Raw genomic sequence first — 22,505 nt, forward strand, 5'->3', positions numbered from 1 at the left:
GGGCTGAAGCACCGAGAGGATTAAAAACCTCTAATTGACATTTTTCTTCTTTGAAAAAAGTCCCTGGGACCATGTCCAGCTGGAATATTATTTTTATTTGTTTGTATCCGCCTTTATTTTTTTTACAAATAATTAAAGGCAGCGAACATGTCCTCCTCTTTTCCCCACAACAACCCTTGAGGTGGATTGGGCTGAGAAAGAGAGACTGGCCCAAAGTCTCCCAGCTGGATTTCAATGCCTAAGGCAGGATGAGAGGCTTGGCTTTGCATAGCCTGCCAAACCAAAATTTAACCGTGGTTTATTGAATAGACCACCTTTGGTGGCTTCAAACTGACCAGATTCATGACAAAACTTGGTTTATACATCAGAACACCTGGGTTTATGCAATACACTCTGGGATAGATATGCATCCAATTATTTTATCTTCTATCTTTTCATCTTTTATCTTCTTTTATCTTTTATCTTGTTTTATCTCTTATCATCTTTTATCTCTTATCATCTTTTATCTTTTATCATCTTTTATCTTTTATCATCTTTTATCTTTTATCATCTTTTATCATCTTTTATCTTATCTTTTATCTTATCTTTTATCATCTTTTATCTTATCTTTTATCATCTTTTATCTTATCTTTTATCTTATCTTTTATCATCTTTTATCTTATCTTTTATCATCTTTTATCTTTTATCTTTTATCATCTATCATCTTTTATCTTTCATCTTTTATCTTTCTTTTATCTTTTATCATCTTTTATCATCTTTTATCATCTTTTATCATCTTTCATCTTTCATCTTTCATCTTTCATCTTTCATCTTTCATCTTTCATCTTTCATCATCTTTTATCTTTCATCATCTTTTATCTTTTATCTTTTATCTTTTATCTTTTATCTTTTATCTTTTATCTTTTATCTTTTATCTTTTATCTTTTATCTTTTATCTTTTATCTTTTATCTTTTATCTTTTATCTTTTATCTTTTATCTTTTATCTTTTATCTTTTATCTTTTATCTTTTATCATCTTTCATCTTTTATCTTTTATCTTTTATCTTTATTTTATCTTTTATCTTTTATCATCTTTTATCTTTTATTTTTTATCTTTTATCTTTTTATATTTTATTTTATTTGATTGGAAATCCTTGACTTACAGCAATTCGTTTAGTGACTGTTCAAAGTTACAACGGCACTGAAAAAACTGATTTATGACCATTGCAGCAGCCCCATGGCCATATGATCAAAATTCAGATGTTTGGCACCCAATTCATACTTGCCGTCTCCTGGGGGGGGTCACGTGATCCCCTTTTGCGACCTTCTGACAAGCAAAGGCAATGGAGAAGCCAGATTCACTTAACAACCTTGTTACTAACTTAGCAACTGCAGTGATTCGCTTACCAACTGGGGCAAGAAAGGTCGTAAAATGGGGCAAAACTCAATTAACAAATGTCTTGCTTAGCAATGGAAATTTTGGGCTCAATTGTGGCCATAACTCAAGAACGACTTATATTTTATTTCATTTATTTACATGTTGCCCATCTCACTGTCAATTTTGGCTTAGCCTGACACGTCACTCTTTCCCTCTGTCCTTCCCGTCAATTTGAATCTGTTTGGATCTAATCTGCCCACTTCCATTCATTCTATCTTGGTCCGACCCAAATTCTTTCGCTTTATATTACACCAGCCGATAACCCGGGGTTGTCCAGGTATTTATTTATAGGGGGGAAATGCCGGGACCAAATGTAATTTCTAATGTTGGATTTTCCCCCTTACCAGAGGGAGCCCCCTTGTGGAGTACTGTGAAGCCATTACCGTGGCAACTCCACTGCGCTGTTTAGTAGAAGCCATTTTACGGCAGTACAGTAGAAGCCATTTGAAGGCACACCAGGCTGTATCTTAACAGAACATACACACCTTAGGGGTGTCTTACCCACACAGTATTTGTTTCGAGACAGTAAACCATATGTGTACCAAGTTGGAAAACGTATGTATGTATGTATGTATGTGACTGGAGACTAAAACATGAAGAACGGTTGCAGGAACTGGGTATGTTTAGCTTAAGAGAAAGAAGGACTAGGGGAGACATGATAGCAGTGTTCCAATATCTCACGGGTTGCCACAAAGAAGAGGGAGTCAAACTATTCTCCAAGGCACCTGAGGGTAGAACAAGAAGCAATGGGTGCAAACTAATCAAGGAGAGAAGCAACTTAGAACTGGGGAGAAAATTCCTGACAGTTAGAACAATTAATCAGTGGAACAGCTTGTCTCCAGAAGTTGTGAATGCCCCAACACTGGAAGTCTTTAAGAAGATGTTGGATAGCTATTTGTCTGAAGTGGTATAGGGTTTCCTGCCTAGGCAGGAGGTTGGACTAGAAGACCTCCAAGGTCCCTTCCAACTCTACTATTGTATTGTATTGTATTGTATTGTATTGTATTGTATTGTATTGTAATGTATGTATGTATGTATGTATGTATGTATGTATGTATGTATGTATGTATGTATGTATTAATATGTATTTCATCTCTTGCATGCCCTAGTAGGTGCCTGAACTTTGTAAATCGGAGTTTAGGAGACCTGACAGAATTTTTTTTCCCCAATAGGCTGATCCAATAAAAATAAGGCGAGATGACAACTACCTCCACGGCTCTCGCTGTCCGCAGGCTTCACCTGGATCGGCCGGGCCATCTGCAGAGAAATGGCAAAGGTTAGATACGTTTCGTGCATTTTGCAACAGAAAGGCTAAGCAAATGCTTTTTGTAATTTGTGCGAAGGATAGCAGCAGCAATTGGGGCCTGAAACCAAACACTACAGTCAAAATTCCCAGAACACTTCCAGGCTCCTAGACCGCCCCGTTGCAGAATACTCCATTCCATACCTCCTGTCTGTTCCCTTCATTTATTGCAGCTGCCACAAAGAAGAGGTAGGTGTGTGTGTGTGTGAGTGCGAGAGAGAGAGAGAGAGAGAGAGAGAGAGAGAGAGAGAGAGAGAGAGAGAGAGAGAGAGAGAGAGAGACAGACACAGAGAGAGACAGAGACAGAGACAGAGAGGGATAGGGCAAGACACTTCTACCGAAGTCCTCGCTAAGGATTGTAGGAAGTTAGCACCCACCCCTCTCCTAGAAAAATGAAACATTTTAGGAAATATTAAAAAGGCGGAATATTATGTTTCTCTGGATGAGAAAAGGAGAATCATGTTTGAAAGACAAAGCAGCACCCTGCAGCTTCCTGCCCCCCTCCCACCTTTGTCAATGGGCCTTTAAGGCCTGAGCCAGTATATTCTACATAAGAAAGATCTACCTACTTCAGGCAGAGCCATACTAGGAATCCCAAAGCCCTTTCATTACATCAACAGCAACAGCTCAACCAAGCTTAGAACTCAAAAGACAGACAGGCTAAAAAGTTAGCTAAGATCCCCTCCCCCTGGGAGTCTGACCACCAATCAGAATGTCAACTTGTAAAGTGTTTCCATGCCTATTATCAAGTTGATATGGAAGGGAGGGAGAATACCATGCATACCTTCGACCAGGATCAGATCTCAGATTTCTACAGCAGGCGTGTGAGTCACGAAAGTTTACAGCCTGCTGCAGCACCTCATTGGTGGATATGATTTAGGACACAGACTGAAGGCAGAGGAGACACAGGGGTAAAGGTCAGACACCCTTAACCGGAAATCAGCTTTGGCTCCACAGAAGAACATGCCAAAATGTTGCTCCTAATAAATGACTGGATTTCTTTTGAACTTTGTCTCGAGGCTCGTAAATTAATTAGGACATCTTTGGGAAACTTCACACAGAGTGCATTTCTTGCACAGGAATGGGGAGTTCTGAGGCGGGGCCCAGATAGGAAATAAAACTCAGGCACTCTCAGCATCTCTTCCCTTTTTTTTTTCTTCACCCAACATCTTGAAAGCATGTGATCCTATCAGAGGCGGGTTCCTACCAGTTTGGACTGGTTCAGCAGAACCAGTAGTGGTTTGCTGGCCTGGGTCGCCGGAAGCGGCAGTGACCCAGGCCTGCCACACCTCCAAAATTGTTCATCCGTCGACGCGGCATGTTTTTTCTCCATTTTGTAATGTTCTGTGCATGCAAAGTTGCGCACGCACCGAACCGGCAGTAATGCCAACAGCAACCCACCCCTGGATCCTGTCCACCATTAAAAACCATCTTTCCAAACAGCCACCATGTTTTCAGTGTCTTTCTCCCCACTTGCAACTAACCCAGAGGGAGGTATGCAGTGGAGTACCCCAAGGCTCTGTTTTAGGCCCAGTACTCTTCAACATCTTCATCAATGTTTTGGATGAGGGAATAAATGGGGAACTCATCAAATTTGCAGATGACACCAAGCTGGCAGGAATAGCCAACACTCTAGAAGATAGGCTTAAGATACAGAAGGACCTTGACAAACTTGAACATTGGGCACTATCTAATACAATGAAATTCAATGGTGAAAAGAGTAAGGTTCTACATTTACTCAAGAAAAACGAAATGCACAGGTACAGAAGAGGTGGTCCCTGGCTCAACGGTAGTAACTGTGAAAGGGATCTTGGAGTCCTAGTGGACAACCATTTAAATAGGAGCCAGCCGTGTGCAGCAGCTGCCAAAAAAGCCAACACAGTTGCATAAACAGAGGGATAGAATCAAGATCACGTGAAGGGTTAATATCACTTTATAAGGCTTTGGTAAGGCCACACTTGGAATATTTGCATTCAGTTTTGGTCGCCACAATGTAGAAAAGATGTGAAGACTCTGGAAAGAGTGCAGAGAAGAGCAACAAAGATGATTAGGGGACTGGAGACTAAAACATATGAAGAACGGTGGCAGGAACTGGGTCTCTCTAGTTTAAGGAAAAGAGGGACTAGGGGAGAGATGATAGCAGTCTTCCAATATCTCAGGGGTTGCCACAAAGAAGAGGGAGTCAAACTATTCTCCAAGGCACCTGAGGGTAGAACAAGAAGCAATGGATGGAAACTAATCAAGGAGAGAAGCAACTTAGAACTGAGGAGAAATTTCCTGACAGTTAGAACAATGAATCTGTGGAACAGAAGTTGCCTCCAGAAGTTGTGAATGCCCCAACACTGGAAGTCTTTAAGAAGATGTTGGATAGCCATCTGTCTGAAATGGTATAGGGTTTCCTGCCTAGGCAGGGGGTTGGACTAGAAGGCCTCCAAGGTCCCTTCCAACTCTGATATTGTATTGTATTGTGACGTTTTCTTCCAAGAGGATGTTAGGCTGGTAACAAAAAGGTTCAAGGATGAAATGGTAAGCTCAGAGAGAAATTCACTACCAAAATAAGGAGAAATTTGCTCACAGTGAAAAAAATTAATCAGTGAAACAGTTTGCCTCCAGAAGTTGTGGGTGCGCCAATACTGGATGTTTTTAAGAAGAGAGCGGACAGCCATTTGTGTGAAATGGCATAGGGCTCTCCTGCTTGAGCAGGGGGTTGGACTAGAAGGCCTCCAAGGTCCCTTCCAGCTCTGTTATTCTGTTACTTATTTATTCGATTGATCTAGCACAATATACATATATCTGTTAAAACCATAAACATTAAAATTAAGCTTCCGCATGCAATTGGCCCCACACTAAGAAAGCTGAATTTTGTATGCTGGTCTATGCTTATACCAAAGATGATTTGATTTGATTTGAATGGAGTTTAGCATACACAATCCTGTGGGGTTTTTTGCAATAGCCAAATGATGTTATGCCTTTATTATTCCTTCCAGAATTCTTAGAAGCCACTAGATCATTTTTTATTTGCTTGTTAGCCTGGTCATTGGCCAAAGGACATCTTTCTAAACTGGGTGAAGTATCTTGCCATAGAATCGGGATTTCACTTATCTTCCACCTTTTATGAAACTAAATTAAGAGGGAGGGAGGGAGGGAGGGAAGGAAGGAGTGTAGAATAGAATAACAGAGTTGGAAGGGACCTTGGAGGTCTTCTATCAAACCCCCTGCTTGGACAAGAAGCCCTATACCATTTGAGACAAATGGTTATCCAGTCTCTTCTTTAAAACTTCCAGTGTTGGAGCATTTACAACTTCTGGAGTCAAGATGTTCCACTGATTAATTGCTCTCGCTGTCAGGAAATTTCTCCTTGGTTCTTGCCATTATTTCTCCTTAATTCTAGGTTGTTTCTCTCCTTGATTAGTTTCCATTCATTGCTTCTTGTCTTGCCTTCAAGTGCTTTGGAGAATAGCTTGACTCCCTCTTCTTTGTGTAGGGATAGGAGGAGAAAGGGTGGGGGGGAGAAGGAAGAAGGAGGAGGGGTAGAGGAGGAAGGAAGGAAGGAAGGAAGAGGGTAGGGATAGGAGTGGTAAGGTTGGGAGGAGGAGGAGGAGAAGGGAAGAGGGGAAAAGGATGGAAGGAAGGAAGGAAGGAATGAAGGAAGGTAGGAAGGAAGGAAAGAAGGAAGGAAGGAAGGAAGGAAGGAAGGAAGGAAGGAAGGAAGGAAGGAAGGAAGGAAGGAAGGAAGGAAGGAAGGGTCAAAGAAGTTTTATTGTGACTTAATGGTATACGTCCTCCTTTGGAACAAACATTTTACTGGAGGGAGGAAAAAAAGGCTATTTAGCATTCATGTTACAATCCAGAAATTTGAAGGGGGCAGAATCATCTCAGCCATATTAAATTTTAAAATTTGGCACTCAGACCACATGCTAGGAAAAGTCAAGCCCTTCTGCCCATGTGTCATATATGTGTTTTTAAAGACAAAACCAACTCTGGTTGATCCCCCTCCTTGGGGAGTTGAAAATGCAAATGATCTCGAAGCGGTAGGGCTAAAAGTCAAGAGGTGCAGGTGGAAAAGCAGGATGAGTGACAACGCAGCCGGCAGCCAGCCTTGCAATTGACAATGAAGCTACTGAAGTGGTTGGAGAGCTTCTGTCTTTGAGGATCAACCAACAACAGTAAAAGGACCAGCAGTCAAGAAATATATTGCAGACTAACATTAGACAGAGCAGCTGTGAAGGTCTTGGAATATTTGAGTGTCTTTTACAAAGAAGAGGGGGGCAAACCATTTTCCAAAGCACCAGAAGTCAAGAAACAATGGATGGAAATAACCAAGGAGAGAAACAACCTAGGTCAGGGGTCTCCAACCTTGGCAACTTGACGACTTGTGGACTTCAGCTCCCAGAATTCCTCAGCCAGTAGGTCAGGGGTCTCCAACCTTGGCAACATGATGACTTGTGGACTCCAGCTGGCTGAGGAATTCTGGGAATTGAAGTCCACAAGTCGTCAAGTTGCCCAGGTTGGAGACCCTTGACTAGAACTAAGGAGAAGTTTCCTAAAAATGAGAGCAATCAACCAATGGGACAGCTTGCCTTCATTAGTTGTGACTGCCCCATCACTGGAGGCTTTTAAGAAGAGATTGGACAATCATTTATCTGAAATGGTATAGGGTCTCCTGCTCGAGCAGGGGGTTGGACTAGAAGGCCTCCCAAGGTCCCTTCCAACTCTATTATTCTATGTTCCGCGAAGAGATGCTGGGATGTGTCTGTTCTTACAATGACTGGAATCATACAAGCTTTGGTCTTCCCTGTGACCATCGATGGAAGCCAAAATTAGATTTTAGAATAACAGAAGGGAGTTGGGAGGGGTCTTGGAGGTTCTCTAGTCCAACCTCCTGCTCGAGCAGGAGACGCTATACCATTTCAGATAAATCCCTGCAACCGTTCTTCATATAGGGTTAGGGTTTCATCCTCCTAATCATCTTCGTTGCTCTTCCTTGCAATTCTTCTAGACTCTCAATATCTTTTTATATCATGGTGACCATATTTGAAGAAAGATAGAAACACTATGGATAATTTTGAACATTGGTGTCGGAGAAGATCCGAGAAGACCCTGGACATCCAAGAAAACAAAGCAATGGAGCATCATCAAACCAACTCAGGGTTTTCACTCAAGGCACTGGTGACTAAACTCAAGCGATCCTACTTTTTGAAACATGATTTGAAGTCCCAGATCTCTTGAGGAGGCTCTGATCCTGGGGAAGGTGGAAGGAAAGAGGAGAAGAGGACCACCGGCAGCAAGAGAGATAGTCCCAGTCCCAGCAGTGATGGGTTCATGGTTGGAAGACCAGAAGAATCAAACTGAAGATCTATCTAGTTAAGAGTTGGCACCAACTCAACAGTCCATCATAAATCCAGACCAACGCATTTACGCACACCGGTATCTCACAAGCTGGATAGACATCCTTAATAATGGTGGCATTTTTGGCTATTATCCCCAAAAGAAAATGAAAAGAGGCATTTTTTCCATGGGACAAAAAATGGGGTGAGTGAGTAAGAGGCAGCTCCTTCAAAATAAACCAATGGTAATAATGTTTTTCTTTTCTTTGCTCTTCATTCTTCCTTCCTTCCTTCCTTCCTTCCTTCCTTCCTTCCTTCCTTCCTTCCTTCCTTCCTATCCTTCCTTCCTTCCCTCACTCCTTCTTTCTTTCCTTCCTTCCTTCTCTCCCTCCCACTTTCTTTCTTTTTCTTTCTCCTTTCCTTCCCTTCTCTCTCCCTCCTTGTTTTTTTCTCTTTCCTTCCTTCTCTCCCTCCTTTCCTCACCCTCTCCGTCCCTTCCTCTCCCTCTCTCCCTTCTTCCCTCCCTCCCTCCTTTCCTTCCTTCCTTTCTCCCTCTCTTCTTCCTTCTTTTCTTTTCTCCTTCCCTTCCTCTCCCTCTCTTCCTCTCTCCTTCTTTCTTTCTTTCTTTCTTTCTTTCTTTCTTTCTTTCTTTCTTTCTTTCTTTCTTTCTTTCTTTCTTTCTTTCTCTCTCCCTCTTTCCTCCTTCCTCCTCTCCCTCCCTCTCCCTTTCCTTTCCCTTCCTTTCCTTTCCTTCTTTCCTTTCCTTTCCTTTCCTTTCCCAACATTAAGGATACAATGTATGCACTTCACTGGTTGGAGGCAAAATGGCTCCTGCAGGCCCGTTCCATCCTTTCCTCTTTCCCTCAAAATTGCTGGGCTTCTCCCTCCCCCCCCCAAAAAAAATAACCCCACATCTCTTCAAGAAGGCCACACTTTCTGTGTTTTCAAAACCCCAAAAAGAGAAATGGTTACCGTGGCAACAGCTATGCACCACACGGGGCCTGACATTTGTGGGTTGCCGTGGCAACTGGATTTTCTTGGGGAGGGGGGGAGCTTTTCTCACTGGAGAGGGAAGAGGGTGTGATGGGGAGGGGCGGGGAAGGGTGAATGAGGGGATAGCAGACACAGATTTGATCCAGGATGATGTCGGTTTGCAAATCCCCTTCTCTGATTGTTTTGGGGGTTTTGTTTCTTTTTTTTATTTCCGATTTTTGCAAATTTGCAAAGTGCTTTTGCCTGGTTGGGTTGCAACGTTTACACACATCGAATCAAACAATCCTCGGATTGCCTGTGGTGCGTGTGAAAATTGTGCGTCCTCACTATGGCAGCCTTCGAAGGCTCTAGACTACAGATAGTCCTTGATTTTTGACAATAATAATAATTTACGACACTTGAAGTGTTAATACCACTTTATCATGCCTTGGTAAGGCCGCACTTGGAATACGGCATTCAGTTTTGGTCACCACGATGTAGAAAAGATGTGGAGACTCTAGAAAGAGTGCAGAGAAGAGCAAGAAAGATGATTAGGGGACTGGAGACTAAAACATATGAAGAACGGTTGCAGGAACTGGGGATGTCTGGTTTAATGAAAAGAAGGACCAGGAGAAACATGATAGCAGTCTTCCAATATCTCAGGGGTTGCCGCAAAGAAGAGGGAGTCAAACTATTCTCCAAGGCACCTGAGGGTAGAACAAGAAGCAATGGGTGGAAACTAATCAAGGAGAGAAGCAACTTAGAACTAAGGAATAATTTCCTGACTGTTAGAACAATTAATCAGAGGAACAACTTGCCTCCAGGAGTTGTGAATGCCCCAACACTGGAAGTTTTTAAAAAGATGTTAGATAACCATTTGTCTGAAGTGGTGTAGAGTTTCCTGCCTAGGCAGGGGGTTGGATTAGAAGATCTCCAAGGTCCCTTCCAACTCTGCTATTCTATATTCTAATAAGGACTGCTAGAGTTTCCATTGCTAAGAGGTTGTTAAGGGAATTATATGAGACTTTATGACTTTTTGGCCGCAGTTGCTAAGTGAAGCGAATCATGCGGACGTGAAGTGAATCCGGCTTTCCTCATTGACTTTGCTTGTTGGAAGCAGCTGGGAAGGTCACAGATGGGGACCCATGACCCCATACGGTGATAAATACACGCCAGTTGCCATGGGCCTGAATTTTGATCATGGGATGCCCTAACATGCCAGCTGCCAAGGACCCAAATTTTGATCATGTGACGGTGGGGATGCTGCAAATGTTACCAATGGAAAGGACTGGTTGTAAGTCACTTTTTTTCCAGTGCTATAGTAACTTCAAATGGTCACTAAACACATGGTTGTAAGTCGAGGACTAGCTGTAAAGCATCCATCATTCTTGCCCGGCGTCCAGCTGATGGGGAGGAAAACTGAAGGCCCAAAGTTATATGGACATCAGGAGGGACAAAGTGGTGTGGCCTGCCTGTGGCCAGCAGAGCTGGCAGCAGAGTTGGACAGTGAGGAGGTTGGGGAGGAACATGGACCAGTCCTGGTCCCTGAGGAAAGCTCAGACGAGGACTCTGCGTCGGAGGCGGAGAGGGAGCTAGACAGCAGTGAGGCAGAGGAACAGCTGGAGCCTGTTCCCAGTGTGCGCATGCGCAGAGCTGCCAGAAGACAAGAACAACTAAGAAAGCAGGGTCGACTTGGGAGTAAAGCCACACCTTGGAGGTGATTGGCCCCTCCCACAGGAAACAAAAGAGGAGCGAACGGGGAGGGGGCTTTTGCAGGAAACAATTCGTTCCTTCGGTCGGTTCAGGAAAGGTCTGTTTGTGACTATAAGAGACTCTGTGCCAAGTTTGCCTTGCCCTGCGTTTGGAAACTAGTTATCTGGCAGCTCTCCAAGCGAGATAAGGTGCGTGTGGATAAACATTCCTCTGAAAGACTCTTTGCTAAGCCTTGCTGATTGCGAATGAAAGGAATCCACAGTCGTGTAAATGAAAGAGGTTTTGTCAGGACCAAAGTCTTTGCTTCTTGCTTTCTAAGGAAGCCTGGGTCAGAACACAAAGCTGATCTTTACTAGTAGTGTCTGACGAGTCATCCTGGCCAGGATGAGTTATTTTAAGTAAATAAATTTCTCCAAGGCTGAAACAAATCCGGGATGGGACACCACCAGGAGAGGCAGGAGTCTGGAAACTGGTAACCGGTAAAAGACCTAAGAAAGCAACAGAAAACTACTTCTCTAAATCCAGAGAGGCAAATTGCAACAGCAAGTTTTGAATCGAGGTACAGACCTCGGCTTATGACCATTCATTTAGTGACTATTTGAAGTTGCAACGGCACTGAAGAAAAGGAATCACTGCAGTCGTTAAATTAAAAGATTAGATTTTAGATTAGATTATTTTCAAAACAGAGAATGGTAATAGCTATCATTGAAGGAGCTTTCTATATCTCTGGACCTCATTGCAATGACTTGTTAAGGTAAGTGCACTTTTGCTATTATATCTATTATATCTTTTGCTCCTGTCTTTTGTTCCAAATTATTCCCATGTTTCCCCGAAAATAAGACCGGGTCGTATATTAATTTTTGCTCCAAAAGAAAAAAAACGGGCCTTATTTTCTGGTTAGGTCTTATTTTGGGGGGGAAATACAGCACTGATTGCGTCCGTCTGTCTGGTGATCTTAACTGGGGCTTATTTTTGTGTGTGTGGGGGGGGTACGGTTTATATTACGAGCATCCTGAAAAATCATGCTAGGGCTTATTTTCCAGTTGGGTCTTATTTTCGGGGTAGAAACAATAAACCTCTGATCTTAAAATAAGTTTTATTGCCTGTAGTTTTGGCGTTGGTTTTTTTTATTAGAATTTTCCTGTGGCACAACCTTATGCCCGTGAACGGCAAACCTATGAGCCCTCTATGTAGGCCTGTGCACCATCGCCAGATGCTCTTCTGGTTTCCAGCTGGCCTTCGCAGGTGCCGGAGCGCTGGAAAATGGCCTGAAAACAGCCAAAAAATGTTTTCAAAACGGCATGAAAACAGCCTGAAAAACGGCCAAAAAACAGGGCGTTTTGGGGGGCATTTTCCAGGATGTTTTCAGTCCACTTTGGGGGCATTTTGGGGGCATTTGAGCCCAAAAACCAGCCTGAAAATGCCCAAATAATGGCTGGAAAAATGCCAAAAACAGGCACATGTATGCCAGCCAGCTGATTTTCATGTTTCTGGCACTCTGTTGCACACACATGCAAAAGTGTTGCGGTTTGGGCACTCGATGCCCCAAAAGCTTTGCCATCACTGCCTTATGCTAAGGAAAATCAGGACGGGATGATTTTGAGGTTTTCTTTTTTCCTTGCTTGCTTCAGTCCGTAGATGGTGTAATAAACTCTCTTTCTCCTCAGTGACTCATTCATATCTTCCACCACATCTGCTCTAAATTCCTTCACAACGCCAGCCTGAAAAACACAACGTGTTCTCCCACAAGTATCAATGGATCACACCAGCCGTACAGGTAGTCCTCGGCTTACGATGACAAATTGAGCCCAAAAAGTTCTGCGGCTGAGCGAGATATAATTTTGCCCCATCTCGCGATCTTTCTTGCCTCAGTTCTCACTGCGGTGGCTAAGCGAGTAACCCAGGGGTGAAGTCAATCTGGCTTCCCCCATGGGCTATGCTTGTCAGAAGGTCGCAAAAGGGGATCGTGTGACCCCCGGGGACACTGCCACCGTCATATATACGAGTCGGTTATCAAGCGTCTGAACGTTGATCACGTGGCCGCAGAGATGCGGCAGCCATCGTAAGTGTGAAAAACGGTCAGAAGTCCCTTTTGTTAGTGCCGTTGTAACTTTGAACGGTCACTAAATGAAGTGTTGTTAGTCAAGACTGTATTACGAGATTTTTTACTTCAGTGAAATGAGTTGTTTCTACATTTTTTGGGGATACCCTCTTACTTATTTGAAGAGACTCCCTCTTCTTTGTAACACCCCCTGAGATATTGGAAGACTGCTATCATGTCTCCCTGTTGTGGCCCAGCAGGATCCGGTTGAGCTGCTGATGGACTCGGATAGCGAGGAACCATTTGAGCCTGCCCTGGACGATGTAGAGGACCCTGTGCAGGGTTCAGACTCAGAGCAGGGACCAGAGGGGCTGGTTGGCCACCAGGAGGCGCCTGAGGCATGGAGCAGTGGGGAGGATCAAAGGCAGTTTGTCCCTGATGCTAGATTGAGAAGGGCTGAGAAACGGAAGCAGCAGACTCACAGAAGATGATTATGCACTGGTGGTTGTGGATTGGCCCCTCCCAAGAGAGATTATAGGTGAGGCATTGGGAGGGGACATTTGCAGGAAACAACCGTTCGAATTAGTAGTTAAGAAAATCTATCTGTGTATTCTAGCCGTATCCGTTCGTTTGGACTATCTGCGTGGCTTCATTTGACTTATCTGGGTTGCTGCAGAGCTACTCTATTGAACGTGAGTTGTCTGGGCCCTCAGCCAAAGGATTCGTTATCTCAGTAATTAAATAGTGGCAAACAGCCAAGCTTGTTTTGTGGTTTATTCACAGGCGTGGAGGGGGGGGGGTCAGAACACTCCCCTAGTCCTTCTTTTCATCAAACTAGACATACCAATTTCTGCAACCGTTCTTCATATGTTTTAGTCTCCAGTCCCCTAATCAACTTTGTTGCTCTTCTCTGCACTCTTTCTAGAGTCTCCACAACTTTTCTACATCGTGGGGACCAAAACTGAATGCCGTATTCCAAGTGTGGCCTTACCAAGGCCTTATAAAGTGGCATTAACCCTTCACGTGATCTTGATTCTCTCCCTCTGTTTACGCAGCCTAGAACTGTGTTGGCTTTTTTGGCAGCTGCTGCACACGTCTGGCTCCTATTTAAATGGTTGTCCACTAGGACTCCAAGATCCCTTTCACAGTTACTATAAAACTCTCAGTGTGGGCTATTTGTAACCTTCAATTCGCTGAAAAGGTTTGGCCAGGATGAGTTATTTTAAGTACTTATTAAATAAGTATTTATTTACTTATTAAGCAAATAAATTTCTCCAAGGCTGAAATCAATCCTGGATGGGACACCACCAGGAGATCCAGGAGCCTGGAAACCAGTAACAGGAAAAAGGCCTAAGAAAGCAGCAGAAAACGTCTTCTCTAAATCCAGTGTGGCAAATTGTAACAGCAAGTTTTGAATCAAGGTAGAGTTAGTCCTCCAATTACGACCATTCATTGACTGTTAAGTTAGAAAGACACTGAAAAAAAATGAATCACTGCAGTCGTTAAATTAAGAGATTAGATTGGAAGCAGGGATTTAGCTATAATTGCAGCCTAGCCCTTAAAAATCACCACCAGATTCCAGCCAGGCCTCTCTTATTTTCAAAACAGGCCTTAAAATTTCACGTATGCCAAAATTCTTTGGAAAAGTATTTATAGCTGGCATTTAGCAGGTGTGAGCCTTAATTGCTGCTCCTTGCTGCTTTTTCTCCTTTTTATTTTTCAGCAACATATGCTTGACTTCGCTGCTCTAATATTTTTAGATGTCCTGGGTATATTTTAGATTCCCGTTTTAATGTTTTAAAAGTTTATAATGTTCATTGCCATAAATAGTTTTCATATGTTGGGAGGATTTTTCGGAGTGGGGCAATTTGGGATGGATATTTTATTTCCCTGAGAGGGCCTGGGAAAGAAATCACAAATTTGAGTCCCAAGTGGGTGAAACTTGACCAAGTAAAGGTGAAGATTTTTTTTTAAATGCTTCTGTACTGGCAGTCCTCAACTTATGACCACGATTGAGCCCAACATTTCTGTTGCTAAGTGAGACATTTGTTAAGTGAATTTAAGCTCCATTTTGCGATCCTTCTTGCCGCAGTTATTAAGTGAATCTCTGCAGTCTTTAAGTTAGTAATATGGTTGCTAACCATTGGAGAAGAGCCTCGTGCTGGGAAGGATGGAGGGCAAAAGAAGAAGAAGGGGACGGAAGAGAATGAGGGGGCTGGATGGAGTCACCAAAGCAGTCGGTGTGAGCTTAAATGGACTCCGGAGGATGGTAGAGGACAGAAAGGCCTGGAGGAACATTGTCCATGGGGTCGTGATGGGTCGGACACGACTTTGCAACTAACAACGACAATGGTTGTTAAGTGAAGCTGGCATCCCATTGACTTTGTTTGACAGAAAGTTGCAACAGGGGATCGCGTGACCCCGGGATGCTGCGACCGTCATAAATCTGAGTCAATTGCCAAGCATCTGAATTTTGATCATGCGACCCTGGGACTGCTGCAACGGTTGTAAGTGTGAAAAATGGTCATAAATCCCTGTTTTCAGTGGTGTTGTAACTTTGAACAGTCATTAAATGAACTGATGTAAGTCGAGGACTACCTGTATTTGTTTGTATCATTAGTCCTTGACTTACAACATTTGTTTAGGGACCATTCAAAGTTACAGCAGCACTGAAAAGGGGGACTTATAACCAGTCCTCGCACTTACAACCAATGCCCCGTGGTCCCCCACATGATCAAAATCCGGCCGCTTTGCAACTGGCAGCAACCCCGAGGCCGTGTGATCGCCATTCGCGACTGGGTATATATCTTACAGTTGTTAAGTGAATCCCTGCAGTTGTTGTTGAGTTAGTAACGTGGTCGTTAAGTTAAGCTGGCATCCCTGTTGACTTTGTTTGACAGAAAGTCGCCAAAGGGGATCACGTGATCCCGGGACGCTGCGGCCGTCATAAATACTGCAGTCCTCAACTTACAGCGGTTCATTTAGTGACTGTTCAAAGTTACAACCTCACTGGAAAAAAGGGATAGGACTGTTTTCACACTTACAACCTGTGCAGCCGGTTCTCTCCGTTTCGGGCGAATCAGTAGCAGTGGTGGTGGTAGGCTCCTCCCACCCACCTGCATGTCATCCCATCCCATTTTTTTGGAACTCTGCGCATGCGCAGAAAGTCATGAGCATGCGAGGATGTGGCGCGTGGGAGTGCGCTCACATTTGTGAACTGGTAGCAAAGATAAATGAATACACTCCGGCTTACAACCCTTGCAGCATCCCCGTGGTCACATGATCAAAATGCAGACCCTTGGCAACTGACTCGTGTTTATGTCGGCTGCTGTGTCCCTGAGGGTCACGCGATCCCCTTTTGGGACCAAAGTCAAGAGGGAAGCCGGATTCACTTAACGAATGTGTGACTAACTTATCAACTGCAGTGATTTGCTTAACAAGTCTGGCTAGAAAGGTCGTAAAGTGGGGCGAAATTCGCTTAACAAACGTCCCGCTTAGCAACATAAAATTCTGGGCTCAGTTATGGTCATGTCGAGGACTATCTGTATTGGTATGGACAACGAAATGGGCTGCCTGTGTTGTGCCTCAACCACCGAAAGAAGAATAAGAATGTAAGCAAACCACCCATCCCCAACCTACAGAATGGAAGGGAATGAAGGAATAAGGAATTAGAATAGAATAAGGAATATAGAAGAGAAGAAGAGAAGAGAAGAGAAGAGAAGAGAAGAGAAGAGAAGAGAAGAGAAGAGAAGAGAAGAGAAGAGAAGAGAAGAGAAGAGGGAATATGGAATAGAATAGGGATTGGAATGGAATGGAATATACACATGGGAAGGGAAGGGAAGGGAAGGGAAAAGAATAAGGAATATAGAATGGAATGGAATGGAAGAAGAGAGGAGAGGAGAGAATAAAACAGAACAGAACAGAACAGAACAGAATAAGGAATAAAGAAGGGAATGGAATAGAATAGAATAGAATAGAATAGAATAGAATAGAATAGAATAGAATAGAATAGAATGTAGAATATGGAATGGAATGGAAGAGGAGAGGAGAGAATAAGGAATAAAGAATGGAATGGAATAGAATAGAATAGAATAAGGAAGAGTTGGAAGGGACCTTGGAAGTCTTCTAGTCCAGCCCCCTGCTCAGGCAGGAGACCCTACATCATTTCAGACAAATGGCTTTCCAGTCTCTTCTTAAAAACTTCCAGTGATAAAGCACCCACAACGTCTGAAGGAAAGCTGTTCGTTCCACGGGTTGTTATTCTGTCAGGAAATTTCTCCTTAATTCCAGGTTGCTTCTCTCCTTGATTAGTTTCCATCAGTTGCTTCTTGTCTTACTTTCAGGTACTTTGGAGAATAGCTTGACTCTTCTTTATGGCAGTCCCATTGATATTGGGAGGCTGCTATCAAGTCATCCCATGTCCTTTCGTTTCACTAAACTAGACATACCCAATTCCAGCCACCGTTCTTCATATGTTTTAGCCTCTAGTTCCTTAATCATCTTTGTTGCTCTTCTCTGCACTCTTTCTAGAGTCTCTATACCTTTCTTATATTGTGGTGGCTCAAACTGGATGCAGTATTTCAGGTGCGAAACATCTTAAATTTGCCAATTGAAAATTTTTCTTGACATCCACGAGAAATATTACAGCGAAAAACTACCCCTCCCCCAAAAAAATCTACTTAAACCTATATGTTTGACAAACAGCCAGAAGATTAATGAATCCATGAATACCAATCAGCACTCCGAAGAAATCATGGAAACTCCTAAATTGCATAATACATGGAAACACTTCCCCTTACACCAAGCCAAGTCCAAGAACGCTAGAGAATTCATGGAAGCCTGGCACTCAGACAAATCAGCCATCAACAGGCACATAGAAATAAACAACATCTACACACCATTCAAAAGAGTCTATGGAGATTTTCAATCATCCAGGTCATTGTTCTAGGTGATTTCAACAAAGGCAAGTTAAGGAAAGGGCTTCCAAAATATTTTCAGCATGTCAATTGTCCCACCGGAGGCAAGAATATTTTAGACCATTGCTACACAATACTAAAAGATGCTTATTGGTCCTTACCATGAGCAGCTGTGGGCCACTCTTACCATTGCATGCTTCACCTTGTACCTACTTACACACAAAGACTTAAAGCCAGGAAACCAACAATTCAATCAGTGAGGACTTGGACTGAGGAGGCAAAGCTAAAGCTACAGGCTTGCCTTGACTGCACTGACTGGAATGTTTTTGAAGAAACCTCTGCAGACCTGGATGAATTCACAGATACTGTAACATCATCTGTCAGATTCTAGGAAGACCTATGTGTCTTCCCAGAAGCTGGGACTAGGAATGTGTGAATATACAGTAACAATAAACCTTGGTTCACAGCTAAACCTAAGCGGCTGCGTCGTTCCAAAGAGGAAGCCTACAGAAAAGATGATAGAATGCTTTACAATCAAGCCAGAAACGTATTAACAAGGGAGATCAGAGCAGCAAAGAGAAGCTACTCTGAAAAGCGAAGGAATCAGTTCTCAACAAAGGAACCAGCAAACATGTGGAAAACTCTTCAAAGTATCCCCAGTTACGGCAAACCTCCTTCCCAGGCTGAAGGAGATCAACAACTGGCAGATGGCCTGAGGGTGTTTTACTGCAGGTTTGAAAGGAAACTACAGCCACCTATCTCCACAACCCCCATCTCAGACACACCAACAACAACCTCCTACAACCTACCCCATCCCATTGGGCCTCTGGTGATTACGGAGAATGAGGTGCAAAGTCTTATTTCACAGGCAAAGGCCAGGAAAAGCAGCAGGTCCAGACAAGATATCTCCTCCTTGCGTAAAAGCTTGTGCTGACCAACTGGCCCCCATCTTCACCTCCATCTTTAATAAATCCCTAGAGATGTACTATGTTCCTTCTGGCTTCAAATGCTCTACCATTATCCCAGTGCCGAAGAAACTCTCCATCAAGGAACTGAATGCCTTCAGACCGGTTGCTCTTAACATCCGTAGCTTTGAAAGGCTAGTGGTGTCCCATTTGAAAACCATCACCGGTCTGCTGTTAGACACCCCTCCCCCTGCAATTTGCCTAACGAGCAAATAGATCAACAAATGATGCTGTTCAGTGACTCTGCACGACATCCTACAACATCTTGAATCTCCAAAGACCAACGCAAGGGTCCTCTTTGCAGACTTTAGCTCAGCATTCAGTACCATCGTTCCAGATATTCTTCTAACTAAACTAAATCAGCTAGCGGCACCTGACCACACTTGTAGATAGATCATAAACTTCCTAACAGACAGAAAGCAGCAGGTGGAGCTAGGCAAAATCACATCACATACCTGTACGATTAGCACAGGAGCCCCCCCCTCCCCCCAGGGCTGTGTGCTCTCTCCACTTCTTTCTATACACCAATGACTGCATCTCAAACGATCCCTCTGTTAAAGTCCTGAAGTTTGCAGATGATACAACAGTGATCGGTCTCATTCGAGACGACGATGAATCCGTATCCAGACGGGAGGCTGAAGAACGAGCCTCGTGGTACGACCGGAACAATCTGGAACTAAATACACTCAAAACCGTAGAAATGATGGTAGACTTTAGGTTGAAACCCTCTTATACTACCACCTCTTACAATACTAACAACACAGTATCAAGAGTAGAGACCTTCAAATTTCTAGGTTCTATCATATCTCAAGACCTAAAACGGACACCTGACATCAAAAACGTCATCAAAAAAGCACAACAAAGAATGTTCTTTATGTGCCAATTCAGGAAGCTCAAACTGCCCAAGGAGCTGCTGATTCTGTTCTACAGAGGAATGATTGAGTCTGACATCTGCACCTCCATAACTGTCTGGTTTGGTTCTGCAACCCAACAAGACAGAGACCGACTTCAGAGCAGGGATGAAAATCCAGCAGGTTCTGGAGAATCGGTAGCGGAAATTTTGAGTAGTTCGGAGAACCGGCAAATGCCACCTCTGGCTGGCCCCAGAGTGGGATGGGAATGGAGATTTTGCAGTATCCTTCCCCTGCCATGCCCACCAAGCCACGCCCACCAAGCCACGCCCATAGAACCGGTAGTAAAAAAAATCTGAATTTCACCACTGCTTCAGAGGATAATCAGAACTGCAGAAAAATACAATTGCTGCCAAGCTGCCTTCCACTGAGGACCTGTACACTGTACAAGTCAAAAAGAGGGCTGTGAAAATAACTACAGACGCCTCGCATCCTGGACATAAATTGTTTCAACTCCTACCCTCAAAATGACACTATAGAGGACTGCACACCAGAACAACTAGACACGAGAACAGTTTTTTCCCCCCTAAATGCCATCACTCTGCTAAACAAATTATTCTCTCACCACTGTCAAACCATTCACTAAGGCTGCATCGCTATGACTATTAATCTTCTCATCGTTCCTATCACCCATCTCCTACCACTTAGGACTGTAACTTTATCGCTTGTATCCTTACAATTTATATTCATCTTGTTTCCTTATTTGTATTATTTGCCTATTTGTACCCTAGGACTATCCTTAAGTGTTGTACCTTATGATTCTTGACGAATGTATCTTGTCTTTTTATGTACACTGAGAGCATCTGCACCCTTGGTGTATAAGCCTGGCATTGTGCACATAGGTATAAACACACTCGCCCATGAGATACTACAAAATGTAACACACACAAACACACACACAAACACACACACACCTACTATGTGCTGCTATCTGGGACAATATTGCAAGGCTGAATAACCACAACCTGCCTTCTATTCTGGCAAATTCCAGCACAGTCACGATGTGGTGATTTGCTTCCTGGTTACATAAAAGGGACTCTGCCCACTACAGAAAAATACACACAGTAAAAAAACAGCCACTGTGCCTCAAAGCTCACACTGGCACTATTGCAAAAGGCATGTTTCCTTCGCATCTGCCGGCAGCCTGGGTCTCTTTCCCTCTTTCTGTTTTGGTTTTTTCAAACATGAGATTTAAGTTGATTAAGTTGACACCATATGGGTGACACTAGGGGGAAAAATCGGCCATGCATGGGCTGCTTTTACACCTGGTCAAAGCTATAACAACACCCCAGGTATACAACACAGAGCATGTATAGTATTCAACACAAAATGCTGCTTGCTCTGTCTATCATCTATTTATCCATCCTACCTGCTTGCCTTATCCATCCATCCATCCATCCATCCATCCATCCATCATCTGTCTCTCCATCCATCCATTCATTCATCCAGCCATCCATCCATCTCTCCTTCCATCCATATCTCCATCCATCCATCCTTCTCTCCATCCATCTGTCTCTCCATCCATCTCTCCATCCATCCATTCATCCGTCTCTCCACCCACCCACCCACCCATCCATCCATCCGTCTCTCCATCCATCCATCCATCCACCCATCCATCCACCCATCCATCTCTCCATCCATCCATCCTTCTCTCCATCCATCTGTCTCCCCATCCATCAATCCATCCATCCATCCATCTCTCCATCCATCTGTCTTTCCATCCACCCGTCTCTCCTTCCCTCCATCTTTCCATACATCTGTCTCTCCATCCATCTCTCCATCTATCCATCCATTCATTCATCTGGCCAACCAGCCAGCCAGCCAGCCACCCACCCATCTGTCCATCGCCTTGCTATCAATCCATCCATCCATCAACTGATCCCTCAATCCATCAGTCCATCCATCGATCCATCCCTCCTTCCATCCATCTCTCCATCCATCTCTCCATCCAGCCATTCATCCATCTTTCCACCCACCCATCCACCCACCCACCCATCCCTCCATCTGGCCAGCCGCCCACCCATTCATCTGTCCATCGACTTGCTATCTTATCAATCCATCCGATCCCTCGATCCCTCCATCCATCTATCCATCTAATTTACAGACCAACCCAATCCATATGAGTCTGGCCAGCTTTACAAGATCCAACAACAAAACCTTATCAAACACAGAATCTATAAATCAGACAAGCATGGGTAGAGTGTGTGGCACGGCCGATCTGATTTTATGACCTTGTTTTTGCAGCATTCGTGAAGTGAAGCAATTGTTTGCTACGGTCGAAGTGTTGCCGAAAACCGGAAACAAGTGCCACTTTTTTTGGCAAGACCATCATAAACCGCAAACGGGCGTCCATGGGACACCGCAAGCAGCCGTGCACACAGCCGGCGAGCGCCTGAAATTCGGTCACGTGACCATGGGAGGGGGAAGCACCGACCCTCAGAACTTTGAATCCGGGTCGTAAATAAGGTAGGTCTGTCATCCCTTCGAATGGTTGCTAAGCAACCTGTCGCAAGTCAAGGATCACCTGTGCTGCCTTCGGATGGACACACAACCCAGGGCTAAGACAACAAGCTGCCATCTTCCTGCTATCTCTGCAGCACCTCCAAGCGAGTGACACACAGCGGATAAGCCATGGCAGTGTCTCTCTCCTTTGGGGTCCAAAGCCCCATTAGCAATGCGTGCAAGACGCAGCCCTCCGGTTCTGTGTTTTGTGTGTAACTGAGATGGAGCGTGCAACAGGGGCTGATGTGAGGCAAGGCACTCCGTAATGTCCTGCACCCGCTGGAATATTCGGCAGTTCTTTCCTGCACGTCGAGCCGACACCGAGGGACACACGTCAAACTTTCGGACAGGCAAGCAAAGTGGAAGAGAAAACAAAAATGGGGGAAGCTGAAATGGATCATCGCACGCACACACAGACACACAAACGCACACGTCGTC

At 44.0% G+C, this 22,505-nt stretch overlaps 1 protein-coding gene across 1 annotated transcript in view; it reads right to left on the bottom strand.

Moving 5' to 3' along the window:
- The window catches only part of CELF5 (CUGBP Elav-like family member 5), a gene marked incomplete at its 5' end in the record, with an annotated part of 86,723 nt that overhangs the window by 31,542 nt on the left and 32,676 nt on the right, over positions 1–22,505 (bottom strand). The window contains one exon of the mRNA XM_081959524.1: positions 2,623–2,674. Within this exon, the coding sequence (XP_081815650.1) occupies positions 2,623–2,674 (52 nt within the window). The remainder of the gene's footprint in view (positions 1–2,622; positions 2,675–22,505) is intronic.

The sequence above is a fragment of the Natrix helvetica genome (genome assembly GCF_964273705.1).
Source record: "Natrix helvetica genome assembly, chromosome: 1".
In the NCBI taxonomy this organism is placed as follows: Eukaryota; Metazoa; Chordata; class Lepidosauria; order Squamata; family Natricidae; genus Natrix; species Natrix helvetica.